We start from the raw sequence: 16,943 nt of genomic DNA, 5'->3' as shown, positions 1-16,943 counted from the left end.
TGACACCTGATAATTTCGGTCCTAACAAGTGGTATCAGAGCAAGGTTCATCTTGGCGGGTTTAGTTCTAGTCGTAACATATTTGACGGTAATCATGATTTTTGTCTGAGAAATTTGATTGGAGTACTACTCACATTGAGACAAATTTTGTGGTGGGGATTTGGAGATGCGACATATTGAAGGTTATGTGAAGAAGATGGATTAAAATTATTTTGTCAGGAAATTTAGGCCAAGGGGGAGAATTGTTAGGTGTTGTCTTAATTTTTTTACTATATTTGGTTTTTTCTATCTGTTGCACGAAAGGGCAAACTATTTACCATAATTGGGTTTTCCTTTTTGTAGAAGAAAATTATAAATCTCTCATATTTGGCTAGTCCATTTTCTTTTAGGAAAAGATTTCGACTTCTATAAATTGAGAATCCTTCATTCTCATTCAGTAACATCCACAATGTAGTTATATGGGGTTTGAAAGTCGTGTTTAGGGGGAGAACTTTACGGGATAAGTGTTAGTGTGTCACTTGTGTTTGACTCTTCGTGAGGTTGTTCTCTCGATATTTTGTATTTTTTTTATTATAGTGGATTGTTCATGTCCGCCCGTGAAGGTAGGTCAATTGGCCGAACCACGTTAAATATTTGTGTCTCTTTTGATAGATTTCTTTTTTACTGTCTGATTTATCATCGTTCAAGATTTGTTTTACTAGGTCATGCATGACACCTGATGTTTTGTGGTCATAACACAAAGCTGCACAAGACTTTTTAGCACTTGTATCAGCATAGTTGAAAAACCAGTAAAACCAGTGGAAATATTTCTTAGCTTCAAATGATGCATAGAGAGGACTGCTGTTTTGTTTGATTTAAGAAAGACTGCCCAAAGCCTTTGTTTTTTCCCTTAGGATAAGCTTTTGTACTTTTCCAGTAGAAGTTATTGGCAGATCTTAGAGAATGACAGTCCGAGGTGCCATATAATGAGGTAAATGATCTCGACAGAAGCTGATTATTTCTTGAGCATCAACGTTGAATCCTTCCTTCAACTTCACAAATGCACAAGGTGTCTGCCCCCAATGATCATCTGGTCTTGCTACTACAGCTGCTTCAAGGACAGCAGGATGACTGCACAAAACTCTTTCCACCTCAACAGAGCTAATATTTACACCTCCCGAGATTATAACATCCTTGATACGATCCTTCACTTCGATATATCCATCTGGATGTCTCACAGCAAGATCACCACTATGAAACCATCCACGTCTAAACGCTTCTTCTATTGCTTTAAGATCTTTTAAGTATCCGCTCATCACGGTGTTCCCCCTAAACATAATTTCACCCATAGTCTTACCATCTTTTGGCACCCGCTCCATTGTGGGAGTATCTTTTACATCAACCTCCTGCATCGAAAAGTGTGGCACTCCTTGTCTTGCTTTACGAACATATCTTTTATCGGGAGGTAAAGTTTCCCACTCTGGCTTCCAAAGGCAAGATGTACAGGGACCATTTTCCGTGAGCCCATATAGATGAGATACGGAAAATCCTAACTCCTCCATCTTGGAAAGGATATCCGGAGGTGGTGGTGAACCACCTGTCATTATGTCAACCTTGTGAGAAAGTGATTTTCGATCACTTGGGGGTGAATTTGCAATCATATTAAGGACTGTTGGTGCTGCACTCATATGTGTGACCTTGTGGAGGGATATGTTATCAAATATGTCCTTTGTAGAGACGTGTCTTAGGCAAATATTAGTGCCACCAAGTGCAGCCAAAACCCAAACAAGGCACCATCCGTTGCAGTGAAACATTGGTAGTGTGTAAAGATATGTAGGCATTGAGTCCATCTCATGAATAAAAGAAGAAGCAATTGCACTGAGATATGCACCTCTGTGATTGAAAACAATTCCTATAGGCCGTGGTGTTGTCCCAGAAGTATAGTTAACACTAATAGGGTCAAATTCACTTAATGGCCACCTTATAGCAAAATCATTGTTTCCAGTTGCCAGAAGAGTTTCATACACTAATGGGGGAATAGGGTAGAGAAGGTAAGAGTTTTGAAAAATGTTTTACATCCTTTTTGATAGAGTAAATATGTAAAATATTTTTCAAAATATTTAAGTTAACCAAATATTAGAAAATTGGAAAACATTTTCCGAAAAATATTTTCCTTCGTACCAAACACACCCATGAAGAAAAAGAATAAGCAAAACACATTTGATCAAATAAAGCATTTTCAGTTGAGCAGTGCACCAAAGAACTGTTTTTTGTCGGATCGTCTAGCTAAATGGGGATGGCAACAACATGGAATGTTCAAGTGAACCTTAGAAGTGGCAGATCGTCTAGCTAAATGGGGATGGCAACAACATGGAATGTTCTACTTTCACGAGCAACATCTACCAAAAGAAGTCAAAAGGAAAACTTCACATGCGCAAAGACAAACACCAATTCAGATTGAGGAAAATGATCCACTCCCCTTGTTTTTATATCCCACATGATCAAGAGTAATAGCCCGTTTGGCCAAGATGCAAAAATCAGCTTATTTTGAGAATTATTTTTTCTCAAAAGTGTTTTTCTAAGAAGTACTTTTGGCAAGAAGCAATTTGTGTTTGGCTAATTAATTTGAAAAGTACTCCTGAGCAGCAATTAGTGTTTGGCCAAGCTTTAAAAAACTGCTTCTAAGTGTATTTTTTTCAAAAGTGTTTTTCAAAAAAGTGCTTTTGGAGATAAGCTATTTTTTCTGCTTCTCCAAAACTGCTTCTGCTTCTCAAAAGCACTTTTTTTCCTTTCAAAAGTTTGGCCAAACAACTTAATTTGAGAAAAAAGCATTTTGGACCAAAAAAAAGTGTTTTTGCCTCAAAAGAAGCTTGGCCAAACGGGCTATAAGACACGCAGGATACAACACTACATGAATCTAGCTAGTTAATATTTGTAAAGGGAATGGATTTACTTTAAAGAACAAAAAGTGTGAACCTAGTCAACTATTACTACCTTAACCAGCTAATTTTCTCCTACTCCAAGTATGAAAGAGTATTTGTCTAATCTATGAAACTGTTAAGAGTGTTCCAAAAAAAATAGTTAGATGGGGTTAAAGATTATATTGACATCCATTGAGAAACTTGTCACTTCATAAGATGGACTGTTAAGCTGATGACAAAAGGACAACCTATTTGGCAAACACAAATTCTTAGGCTCTCGTTATTATCATCCAAATTTCCTTTCTTTATGAAATGCGCATAAGGAAAAATACTATCTTACACATACAAATTTCCTGTCATAAGCAGAAATCTTTTAGTTACAAGAAACTTACAACATCCCCACGAGAAATTCCCAACTGAGAGAGAGCAGAAGCCAGCTTTAAACACCCGTTATGAGTCTGTTCCCAAGTGTATTTAACAGAAGAGCCATACACTACTGAAGTTCTGTCTCTAAAAACCTTAGCTGCTCTATCCAAGAAACTAATTGGTGTCAAAGGAAAATAATTTGCAGAACATCTCGTTAGGCCCTCTTTGGATTGCCATGGGTGAGTTTCAAGATTATTCTCACTAATTTGGCACATATAACGGGGACTCTGACTCAAAGTAGGGTGAACTCGAACTCTGTTGAGTGCATAGAACCACCCACTGAATTTTGGAATATTGAAGAAAGGATTCATGATTAAGATGAGAGAAAAAGGATCAGATGAAAAAAAAATTCGAGAGGGATTATCTCAGGGAAGTGAAATTATAAATGCATAAATTAGAGGTGCAAAAGCATGTAACTATGCCTCTAAAATTACAGCAGTTTGTGACTAAAAGAACAGCAACTTATGACTATTGGCGCAATGCATTAAGATACGAAAGCATGCAACTTCACAAGATCTAATAGTTTCACTCACAAAATTTAACTTTTTTCCGAGTGAAATTTATGTCCAAATTACACAACTTCACTTTCAAATGCTTTTTTCCACTACAAATCCAAATAATGTCCGAATGCCTCCTCTTGACAGCTTGTAAAAAGTGTTGTCAACGAGGGTGTCACTACTGGAAAATGGCTAAGAGTGGGTTTGGGAGTCCAAGTGTTGCTTCAAATCACGAATTTCTTTTCTCATATGTTCCATCTATTCTTGATTTTGAGAAGAAGAAGAATTGGCTAAGAGTGGGTTTAGATGACCTGTAGGTCGACGTACTCCAAGTCCGTAAACTCTGCCTTTGTTTACTCCACCCGCTGCCTCTGTCCACAATGAAGCCATATCATCATGTGTTGGTTGAGTTGAAAGAGGTTGAGTTTGTTGCCATTCTTCCACCCTTTTATGATAATCTTCCTGAAATGAAAACATAATTATTATGTAAACAAACTAATATTAATAAACCAAATGTTCATATAATCCAAATTAACTAATGATTTCTCAAATTTACAAATTAATTTTAATGTTAAAATTGAAAAAATTTAAATTTAATATCATTCTAATAATAAAACTAACAAGCAACAATGAACCTAGTACAACAAACTTTACACCAAAGCTTTAAACTATAACTAGTTAATATAATTACTGTTGGAAGTGAAAGTGAGTTTGTTTTCCTTCTTTCCTATCGTTGTTCTCAATTACTTTATGCCAACATGTCACCTTTTTTATTTCAAAAATAATTAAGTTAATCAAATACTAATTCAACATATTTTTAACATATTCAAAATTAGATTTAGGATTTCCTAACATATTCTTTAACCCAAAATTTCAACCATACCTAATTCAACATATTCTTCTCTTTTTGCTTTATATTATGTATCATTAAAAATTAAAATCCCTAAAATTTCAACCATACCTACTTCAACTAGCTAGGATATTCATATATAGAAAATTACTAAAAATTTAACAAAGAAAACAAGATATATATGTCAACGAAGTACTTACCTTGACGGAAAAAATATCGGAGAAGTCGATTGAGCCGCTGCCGCTGCCGCGCGGAGAACCACTGCTGCAAAACATATTAAAAATAATTAAGGGGAAAAGGGAGGAGGAAAGAGAGGGAGAAGGGAGGAGGAAATGAGAGAGAGAGAGAGAGAGAGAGAGAGAGAGAGAGAGAGAGAGAGTACATTTAAAGGGCAAGTTTTTGGGGACGAGGGAGAAGGATGAGAGGGAGAGAGGAGGAGGATGATAGAAGGAGGAAGAAAAGAGAAGTTCTGTTTTTGGGGACGGGGTCGGGTAGGGTTTTTTAAAAAAAATTCCGATCGAATCGGTCGGAATTGTCATTTTAATTTTTTCTTTTTTTAAAAAAACTACCGACCAAATTAGTCGAAAATGAAGTCAAACAAGTCAAACTAAATTTCGTCAAAAGTTGCGACCGATTTGGTCAGAAATATGGTCGAAAAGTTTTTAAAAATACATACTTGATATTTTTTTGATATTTCCGTCAGAAATTTCCGACAATAATTTTTAGTCGGAAATTTCGATTTTTGGGATATTTTGATAGTGGTAGCTAATTTCAATTTTTTCTGCAGTGAATGTTTTTTGGGATATTTTTATCAGAGATTGACAGCAAACTCTTGCTGTTAATTGAAGGAAATGAGATTGAATAACAGTTGACAATATTTGTAATTTATAAAGGTAAATAAGTTTCACCCATAAATGATAAAAACCATTTTCAGTTCTCATATTCTTTGAAAGATATCAATAAGAGCACCAGTGAATATATTTAAAGTCAACTTTTTATATGCTTTCAATTTTCATCATAACGCTAACTATGAATGACCATGAACGGATATGAATGTAATACTAAATTTCTTACTCAATCATATTGATGTTTTGTATTTCAATACCACATAAGAGGGGTGATTTGTGTGGTGTCCAATTTTTTGCGTGCACAGATTATAGAAGGACATGGTTCTTCTATGTGTTCCTTATACAACTGTTGTAGAATAATAAATGCGGAAAGTAAAGAACACAAATATTTTTACGTGGAAAACACCTGACTCAAAAGGTGAAAAAACCATGACCTACTACCTAGTAGGATTTTTTCCAACACTTCACTAAATCACTCAGCCAAAAATAGCATTTACAAAACTCTTTGTAAACCTAAGGATTACCTCTAACTCTTTGTGGCAACTAGCCACTAGATGTTGCGACAACTTCAAGTTAACTCTAACTTGAATACTTCACTCAAAGTACCTAGTACAATTGCTTCTAGATAAAGCTGAAAGGTACAACTCAAAAGTCCTACTACAATTAAACTAGAATAAAAGACAGACACTTGGAACTGGTTCTTCTATCCGGTTCATGTAGCTTCAGGTTCGCCCACTTGAATCACACAGGAATTGCTTGCAAAATGTCTTGCTATTTTGCTCTCAACTCATGTTTAACTTCAGTGTTTGTGCGTGCTTGTAAAATGAGAACATCATGCAATATATAGAGTTAGTTGAATAGGAAATAACTTGAAGTCTAATGCTTTACTCTTCCTTGGTGGAAGAGTTTCGGTTATCTTCAACTTCTAACTCCTCCCTTATCTAGGATAGAGTTCTCTTCGAGTAAGGGGTCTTCTCCTTATCACTTATGCAATATTTTCGTTCAGGAGATATCAGATATAATCACTTAAGCTTATCTCCTTTACGTGCATGCCTTGTACTCGAATCTGCCTGTGTTTGTGTACACTCTGTATGAACCTGGTTCATGCTTGAGTTCCTTTGTCAATCATCAAAATAAACTTACTTAGGCCAACAAATTACCCCTTTTTGATAATGACAAACTTTATACTTTTCATAAGCAAAAGACTTGTTTTAACTCAGCTCAACATCAACACAATGTTAGAACACTTTCCATTTTTAAAGTCACAAATCATCAAGGACCAGGTTCATTAGGCTATATACATCACAGTCCAAAGTAAAAAGCACAACCTATCTTTCCCCTTTTGGCATCATCGAAAAGTTGTATAATTATATTAGATAACCAGATTTTAATAGATATTACTCATGGCCACTGGGGCTACTTCAAATGCAATCATGGAATCAAGCATCATATATCAATCTAATGATATTAGCTATCTAAGAAGCATCAATAAATAGTTAAAGCACACAAACAATTGATTAACATTGATACTAGACATCCACAAAGCATAAAAAAAAAATACTGGATCATGAGCAAAAATAACAAAAAGAAATCCCATCCGGGTCACTGGTTTTCTAACTAGGCTAGGAAGGTTTCAAGGCTATGAAGGACCAGGTTCTTGGTTTCTGGCCTGAAGTAGCTGTAACATATCATGAAGAATTCCTTTATTCTTCTCCTTCTCCTTTGCAAGCTCATCCTGGGAGCATCCATCTCAGTTTCTACTTCAGTCAGCATCTCAATCTCAGCATCCTTAGCCCCACTCTCTTGCACCAATGCTCTTACTTTGCTGTTCACAAGCACCTTATTGGATGAACCAGGTTCTTTGGCAGCAGCATGGACTTCATACTCATAAGAAATCAAGGTGTTTGCTCCAAAACGATCCTTGCTTGTTCTAACATCCCATTTTTAGGGGTACCTTGAAGTGAGCAAGTACAATTGTGAGAAAGAAATTATAGGGTATGGTATGAGTTTTGGTGCTAGTTAGAACCCTATCAAGAAGCTGAATGATAAACTCGGGCCAATTGATCTGCCTCCCACTATCCAGGCATTCCATAAGGACCAGGTCCATCCATGAATATGGCAATGTGCCTTCTTTCCTGCCTGAGAAGCACAACCTTGTCAAAAAATTCAAACAACACTTTGTGGGGTGGATTTATCTCACTTTTGTATACAGCATTGGGCTGAAGCTCTTCCTCATTATCAGCAAACTTCCTTGTAATGGCAAGTGAGGTGGGGAGGTTTCTAGGCTTGGCCATTTTAACTTTTTGTAATCATTGTACCCTTCAGCAGGTACTCCCAGAATTTCTCCCAATTTCTTATCATCAAAGATCACAGTCACCCCTTTACCACACTGGTGACTCTGTTATTTTTTATCTCACAATTTACCATGAACTCCACAATCTCAGTTCTGGCAAGCTTTCCATCCATCTGAAGGACCATGTCCTTCCAACCCTACAGTTGTAGTTTTTCCAGCAGTATCATGATGCCTTCCTCCTCCAAGTCCTTGAAGAGTTTACCCTTCAAGATGTTTCTTTTCCCAAACTTAACCATCTTGTCCTGCTCTTCATCAGATTCCTCTTCTTCTTCACACTCTTCTTCATCCACTACTTCACTTTTCTAGACTTCATGGCAGACTCGGTTCTTTTTGCCAAGGTAGAAGGCTCTGCAGACTTTGTCTTCGAAGGAAACTTCTTTTTGGAAGTCTTTATTTTCTTTGCCTTTGGAGTCATGACCTCCACCTCTTTTGCCTCCTCTTTATCATGAAGGACCAGGTCCATCTCTTCAATTTCAACTGCCTCAACAAGCTCACTCACTTTCTTCTTTCCCTTTGCAACAGCTTTTCTTTTACTTTCTTTCAAGGCCTTTTCAAGTTCAGCCTCACTTTGTTTCTTCTGAGTCCTTGTAGCTCTTCCTCTTGTGAGAATAGTCTCTATAGGGATAGAAGGTGCAGCCTTTCTCTTCTTGTTTGCCCTAGCAGTTCTAGGGATTTTAACTCCTGAACTCTTCTTTCTACTTTGGATTATAGCTGTCAGACACGCATTTTAGTAGGTCTTCGAGGGATTTTTGTACTGATGGAACATGTTCTGGAACATTCTTCCCCAATCTAACCAACCTCTCAGCAGCTTCTCCAGATCCACTACCCTATTTTTCTCTCAAACTTTCTTCATCTCCAGCAGATTCCTCACTCCATACTACCATAGCTCATGTTTCTTCAGTCAAACCAATATGAATAGGTGAAGATTCAGCCACTCCTTTTCCCATTCCCCTCATATAACCTTAAGCACCCTCACTCACTTTTTTTTTCTTTTTTTTTACCACCCAATTTTCCAGATTCAGTTGTTTCAACCCTAGCCATAGTTCCTACAAAAACAGACCTATTTTCCATATTTTCAGCAACCTCAGAGATTCTCTCAGATGTAATTTTTGGACCAGATGTTACCTGCTCTGTTTCATATGAAACAGTTTCTTCCCCCCCCCCCCCAGTTGCAGACTTGAAGGAATCTTCAGATTTTTGGGGTTCTTCTGCCTGACTTGCCCTCAATTACTCATTAATTTTCTTGATTTGTTCTCCTCCAGCGACTACTTTGCGAGCAAGCATCTTGAATCTTCCTTTCTTAGAGATAGGTGTGGTTGAGGGTGTGGTTGAAGGTGTGGGTATGGATTCTTTGGGCGGTGATAAGGGATTTTCAGAGATGCTAGCTATTGATGGTTAGAGGATGAGAGAAGATGAGTATGTGTGTATTTAGAAGATAGAGAGAATTATTTGGCGGCTGGAAATTTAGAAGTGAAGAAATAGCTAAGGCTAAATCAATATAAATAGGGAGAATTTAATTGGGTAATGGCAACTTTTTTAGAAGCTCGGAAGTCTAATCAAACTGGGAGTCAGTTTGAAAAGACGTTGAGGACTCTCCTTAGAATCTAGGCACTTATTGCATTTTGAGACTCTCTTTGGGTGAAACCGGTTCATTTTGTAACGGATAAGCTCAAGGAAGGTTAGGATTAAATGGTACTCTCTTTTTGATCATAATCCAAATATAATTATTTCAAAATACGTAAAGTGAAGAGTACGTACCAAGTAATCTTGATGAACCAGGTTTATCACTGAGAAATCTCTTGTGTAAGTCTGAATTTTCCAAGAGAATAAAGATAATATCATTAGATATTAATGAGATATTTTAGTACATGGCACAAGAGTATACTAGTGAAAGTATGAGACTGAGCAAAATCTAATCTAATTATGTCCAAAATTCACAAATTATGTAATCAATTTTTTTGAGTTAGAACTGGTTCCTTTTAGGTAATCTTAATCATCCTTAATTCTAATATTTCCTTTCAAAGTGATCTCTACTTAGAGCTTTTGTGAAGATGCCAGCTATTTGCTTGTCAGTAGCACAAAATTCCACAGTTATCAAACCCTTTTCATAGTTATCCCTCAAAAAGTGATGCCTAACATCTATGTGCTTAGTTCTTTTGTGATGAACTGGGTTCTTGGTCATACTAATTGCACTAGTGTTATCACAAAAGATGAGAATACAACCTACATCAATTCTAAAATTCATTAATTATTGTTTGATCCATAACAATTGAGCACAACATGAGGCAGAAGCAACATACTCAGCTTCAGCAGTAGATAAGGCCACAAAAGTTTGCTTTTTGGTGGCCCAAGACACAAGACATGAGCCAAGAAAATGTGTCATACCTGAGGTACTTTTTCTATCCACAAGAAAATCTGCATAATCAGCATCAACATATCCCACTAAGTTGAAATTACTACCTTTTGAATACCATAGACAAAGGTCAATGGTGCCTTTTAGGTATCTCAAGATCCTCTTGACAACAGTCAAGTGAGACTCCTTTGAATTTGCCTGAAATCTAGCATAAAGGCCTACACTGAAAACAATGCCAGGTCTGCTAGCAATGAGATATAACAAGGAGCCAATCATTCTCCTATACAACTTTTGATCAACAGATGAACCAGGTTCATCTACATCCAATTTTGTGGTTGTTGCTATAAGAGTGTCAATTTCTTTGAAATCTTCCATTTTAAACCTTTTAAGCAACTATTTCACATACTTCTGCTGATGGATCATAGTTACATTTGAATTTTGTTTAGTTTGTAAGCCTAAAAATAAATTAAGCTCACCCATCATACTCATTTCAAATTCACTCCCCATTAGTTTAGCAAATACTTTACTTAACTTATCAGTAGTTGCTCCAAAGATTATATCATCAACATATATTTGAACTACCAAGAGATCTTTACCTTTTTCTTTCAAAAATAAAGTATTGTCAATTTTACCTCTCTTGTAGCCATGCTCAAGTAATAATTTTGATAATCTTTCATACCATGCCCTTGGAGCCTGCTTGAGCCCATAAAGTGCCTTGTCAAACTTGTACACATGATCAGGACATTCCTTGCTTTCAAAGCCCGGAGATTGCTTCACAAACACTTCCTCCTTTAGATAGCCATTGAGGAAGGCACTCTTGACATTCATCTGATGGAGAGTGAATTCCATGTAGGCTGCAAAGGCTATAAGGAGTCTAATTGCTTCCAATCTTGCAACTGGAGCAAAAGTCTCATCATAGTCTATGCCCTCCTCTTGACTATATCCTTGAACCACCAATCTTGCCTTGTTCCTCGTAACTATTCCATCTTCGTCAAGTTTGTTTCTAAAGACCCATTTTGTGCCAATTACTGATCTGTCCTTGGGTTTTGGTACCAGATGCTAAACTTGACTTCTTTCAAATTGGTTGAGTTTATCTTGCATTGTATTCACCCAGTCTGTATTCTGCAAAGCCTCAGTAATATTTTTAGGTTCAATAAGAGATAAAAAGGCATCAAAAACACAAAGATTCTTCAAAGAAGATCTGGTTTTGATTCCAGAGGTTGGATCAGTAATTATGTTCTCAATGGGATGAGACCTTTGATACTTGTACGGTTTTACAACCAGTTGGTTTCCCCTAGATTTTCCTTCAATGTTTTGTTGCTGAGGAACAGGTTCATGGACAGGCTCCCTCGAGGTTTGAGGATCAATTCCTCTTTGTTCAGTTCCCCCTGTCAAGTTGCCCTGGGTGGAAGGACTTGTTCCATCACTTGTTCCTTTCTCTGGTGCAGCTTCAGTTTGGGTTGTGGTTTAATTTGAGTTTCTTACCAGCCCAATTGCTTCATCATCATGTTCCTGCCTCTCAGAAAGAATATTAGTTTCGTCAAAAATCACATGTACACTTTCACCTACACACATAGTTCTTTTGTTATAAATCTTATAAACTTGAACTTAAAAATTACGGTATTTCGGTATACCAAAATATCAAAAACTCAATACCGTATATCGTACCGAAATACCGAAATATACCGAAATACCGATAAAATCGAAACCAAAATTCTAAATTAATTCGGTTCGGTTCGCAATTCAGTTTTTCGGATTTTATGCCCACCCCTAGTACTAGGTACTTTGAGTGAAGTATTCAAGTTAGAGTTAACTTGAAGTTATCGCAACAGCTAGAGGCTGGTTGTCACAAAGGGTTAGAGGTAATCCTTAGGTTTACAAAGAGTTTTGTAAATGCTATTTTTGGCTCAGTGATTTTGTGAAGTGTTAAGAAAAATCCTACTGGGTAGTAGGTCGTGGTTTTTTCACCTTTTGAGCCAGGTATTTTTCGCATAAAAATACTTATGTTCTTTACTTTTCGCATTTATTATTTTGCAACAGTAGTATAAGGAACACATAGTATAACCATGTCCTTCTATAATGTGTGGACGCAAAAAATTGGACACCACACAAATCACCCCCCTTTTGTGTGGTATTGAAGTACAAAACATCAATTGGTATCAGAGCAGGTTATCCTTGAAGAGGCTAACACCTTAGGAGAAGATCAAGATGAGTGCACCACCTGGAAACTGGGAAGGACAATCCACTGGTAGGCCACCACTCTTTAATGGCTAGTACTACTATTGGTGGAAGAACAGAATGAGAGATCCCATTCAAGGAGAGGACTATGAGCTATGGAACATTGTCACTAATAGTCCACTGGCTACCTTGAAGAAAAATGCTGAAGGAGTAGATGTGCCAAAGACAAGAGCGAATTGCATTGCTGAGGACCTATTGAAGTGAGAGACGAATGCTAAAGCCAAGAAATGACTTATTTGTGGACTTGATCCAGATGAGTACAGTAGAATCTAAGGCTCTGCCACTGCTAAGCAAATTTGGGACACACTGCAGGTGGCTCATGAAGGAACAACTCAGGTGAAGAGATCTAGAGAAACTCTACTGTATTCTCAATATGAGAACTTTGCTATGAAGGATGGAGAAACCATCAAGAGATGTACACAATATTCACTAAACTGACAAATGAGTTAAAATCTCCTGGAAGGATTATTCCTGAAGAAGAAAGAGTCGAGAAGATACTTACTAGGGTTTTATCTATCATTTGGGAGAGCAAGATCACTGCCATCCAGGAATCAAAGAATATTGCCACTATCCCACTAGATGAATTGATTGGAAATCTTACTGTCTATGAACTTAGGAGACAAACCATGAAGATGGATGTACCTATGAGAGAAAGAATCTTGGCACTCAGAATCACTGAAGGTTCTGATCTGGAAGATGATGAAATGTCTATGATTACCAAAGACTTCAAGAAGTACCTGAGGATAGGAAATGGTTCTTCAAGAAGTGGAAGCTACAACAAGGCAAAAGCTCATGAGAAGCAAACCAATGATGATTGCTACAAGTGTGGAAAGCCTAATAATTCACATAAAAAATTATCCTTTGTGGGAAATTGAATGGAAGAAGGAAAGAGCTGAACGAAGGAACAAGAAGAAGGAACAAGTTCAAAACAAGAAAATCAACAACAAAGGATCAACCAAGGCTACGGTCGCTGCTTGGGGAGAAAGCTTAGATGAAAGCTCAGATGATGAGGATGAACGAGCACGTATGGCCATTAGAGAATCTGATGAAGAAACTGAGGTAAATATCTTTCATCTTAAAGATAAGATTAAATTTTTGTCTAAAGAAAGGTTATCTAAGTTGCTACCAGAGTTAATTGAAGAATTTGAGGATGTAAATAACGAAAAGGAACAGCTGTTTAAAGAATGTATGATTTTGAAGGCTAAGTGCAAAAATCTAGAACTTAGGGCTAGTGAAACTATAAGTGAAAATACTGTGTTGAAGAACCAGGTTCATGCACTTGACTCAACTATCCTAGAGCTTAGATTTAAAAATCTAAAATTGAAACTAGGAACAGGCAAAAAAACAACTGATCACACACAACTCACTTTAGAAGAAAATGTAGGAAAAATGAATGATGAATTGTACAAGAGAGATGAACAGGTAAGAATTCTAAAGGAGGATCTAAGCAAGGTCAAGCATGAGCTAGATAGAACTTGTAAATGGAACAAGTCCTCTGATGCACTTTTATGGCTACAAGAACACCATAGTAGCAACAGAAGATGACTTGGCTTTGGAAACCCTGCACCTAAGTGGGATCCCAAAAACAAGTATCTTACACTTTTTGAGAACAAGATTTGCGCATACTGTAGTAACACTGGTCACTATAAAAGTGATACACTGAAAAAGAAAAAGCAAGTCAAATGAACAAAGATTTTGTTCAAGGGAAAAATAGGCTGGCAAGTTGGGCTAAAAAGAAATTGACTCACACTTTTGCCTATAGAAAGGGACCCGAACTAGTTTGGGTTCCTAAGTTTAACCCCTGATTTTCTTTTGCAGGTCCAAGGGAAACAATCAAATATGGTACATGGATAGTGGCTGCTCAAAGCATATGACAGGAAACAAGAATTAGTTTCTTTCACTTGAGGACCTTAAAGGAGGTAATGTCTCCTTTTAAAATAGGAAGAAAGGTGAGATCATTGGGGTTGGAAAGGTAGGTAGGACTGATTCTCACTCTATTGAGAATGTCTACTTGATAGATGGACTGAAGTACAATCTAATAAGTATATCATAATTGTGTGATAGAGGTAACATGGTAGCATTCACCTCTACAAAATGCTTTCTGATTAATCTTATCACTGACAAGATAGTTTTGCAGGGAAAAAGAGTAAACAACATATATGTTGTGGATCTGTTCACACTTTTAGATAATGAACTCACTTGCTTAAGTGTGTTGGATAATGATCCTCTCCTTTGGCACAAAATACTTGGACATGCCAGTGTCACACCTCCACAAACTAGTCTCCAACGACTTGATATGGTTGCCTAACATTAAATTCAAGGAAGATAAAGTTTGTGAGGCTAGTGCAAGGGGGAAGCAGGTAAGATCCTCTTTCAAAAGCAAGAAAATGGTAAGCACTACCAGGATGATAAAACTGGTCCATATAGATCTTTGTGGTCCAATAAGAACACTGAGCAGGGGTGGTAATAGATATGTTATGGTGCTTGTTGATGATTACTCTAGGTTTACTTGGACATTGTTTTTAATATCTAAAGATGAAGCATTTGACGTGTTCACTTGTTTTGTTAGAAAAACTCAGAAATAACTAAGTAATCAACTTGCATCAATTAGGTCTGATCATGGTACTGAATTTGAGAATGCTAAATTTGCTGAATTTTGTGATGAGCATGGCATAAATCATAATTTTTCTGCTCCCAAGACTCCACAACAAAATGGAGTAGTTGAAAGAAAGAATAGGACATTGGAACAAATTGCTAAGACTATGCTTCTTTCTAGTAAACTGCCCCATAGTTTCTGGGCAGAAACCGTGAATACTGCATGCTACAGTATAAATAGGTGCATGGCTAGACCTCTTATTGAGAAGACTCCCTATGAGTTACTTAAAGGGAGAAAGCCAAATATATCCCATCTTAGGGCATTTGGATGCAAGTGTTTTATGCACAATAATGGTAAAGACTCCCTAGATAAGTTTGATCCCAGAAGTGATGAAGAAGTATTCTTGGGATTTTTTTCACATAGTATTACGTGATGATAAAGCTTCAGGTGGGTAAGCTTTAGTAAAAGCATGGTTTTGAGTTTTTTTGTTGCACTAGTGAACTTCATGCTCATCGTTGCTTTATTATGATGCTTCTTACAATTTGACGTTTTTCGGGAGAATTGGCCAAAGAAAGTGACTCCTAAAATATTTTATCATTGTATGTTCTGATGCCTCCACGATAAATATATTTACCAAAGTAATATGTGGGATATTATCTATATAATTAGCACACCGAAACCGTTATCCAGTCCACTGTCCACTTCACTGTCCTCTCCATTTACATTATCTATTTCCGTTAATGTATTAAACTGAAACCGTACCGAACCAAAATAAGAAATACTGAACCGTACCGAACTACTTTGATACGGTATTTGGTATACACAATTGATAAACCGAATATCGAAATACCGAACCGAAGTTTTTAAATACCGAGCCGAAGCACCGAACGCCCACTCCTACCTAGTACAATTGCTTCTAGATAAAGCTGAAAGGTACAACTCAAAAGCCCTACTACAATGAAACTAGAATAAAAGACAGACACTTGGAACTGGTTCTTCTATGTGGTTCATGTAGCTTCAGGTTCGCACACTTGAATCACACAGGAATTGCTTGCAAAATGCCTTGTTATTTTGCTCTCAACTCACGTTTAACTTCAGCGTTTGTGCGTGCCTGTAAAATGAGAACATCATGCAATATATAGAGTTAGTAGAATAGGAAATAACTAGAAGTCTAATGCTTTACCCTTCCTCGGTGGAAGAGTTCTGGTTATCTTCAACTTCTAACTCCTCCCTTATCTAGGATAGAGTTCTCTTCGAGTAAGGAGCCCTTCTCCTTATTACTTATGCAACCTTTTCGTTCAGGAGATATCAGATATAATCAATTAAGCTTATCTCCTTCACGTGTATGTCTTGTGCTCGAATCTGCATGTGTCCTGGTTCATGCTTGAGTTCCTTTATCAATCATCGAAACAAACTTACTTAGGCCAACATCGACTAATTATTTTCAAGAAAAAACAAAACAAGATCGTCAATGGTAAGCAAATAGAAGTAGCTCGTTTTATGCAGCTTTTAGCTTCAAGAACCACCATCAACATTTCAATTTAGAGTGACTTACTGTTATAGTGAGAAATTAACAGTCACTTTAATGTTGTGTGAGAATATTTTTGCACAATATTTCAATTCTTACTTAGCAAAGAATTATACCAAATAGCCATTTTAAGGCAGCTAATTGAAATATAGTTAGTGTTTGTAAACTCGTTGAAAAATAGTCACAACTTGAAATATGAGGCAAATAGTTGAAAAATAGGCACATGATTTTCCTGATGTTCGAATTTAGCAAGTGAAACTGAGTTGGAAACTTATACAAGTCAAATTGCTGCAAGTGAAATCCCCAAACTGTGTGTTCGAAACTTATACGAGTGAACTTCATGAAATTTTCCTGA

At 36.9% G+C, this 16,943-nt stretch overlaps 1 protein-coding gene across 1 annotated transcript; it reads right to left on the bottom strand.

The window, feature by feature from the left end:
* Positions 1 to 934: 934 nt before the first annotated feature.
* LOC107779054 (isovalerate--CoA ligase AAE2-like) lies at positions 935 to 3,636 on the bottom strand. Its single transcript, XM_075235911.1, has 2 exons — positions 3,288 to 3,636; positions 935 to 2,004 (listed from the first exon to the last, which is right to left on the bottom strand). The coding sequence occupies exons 1-2, from the start codon at positions 3,634 to 3,636 to the stop codon at positions 935 to 937; spliced, it is 1,419 nt and encodes a 472-aa protein (XP_075092012.1).
* Between the last annotated feature and the right edge of the window lie 13,307 nt (positions 3,637 to 16,943).

The sequence above is a fragment of the Nicotiana tabacum genome, chromosome 17 (genome assembly GCF_000715075.1).
Source record: "Nicotiana tabacum cultivar K326 chromosome 17, ASM71507v2, whole genome shotgun sequence".
NCBI classification, from domain to species: Eukaryota; Viridiplantae; Streptophyta; class Magnoliopsida; order Solanales; family Solanaceae; genus Nicotiana; species Nicotiana tabacum.
This window is presented reverse-complemented; position numbering and strand designations above follow the sequence as displayed.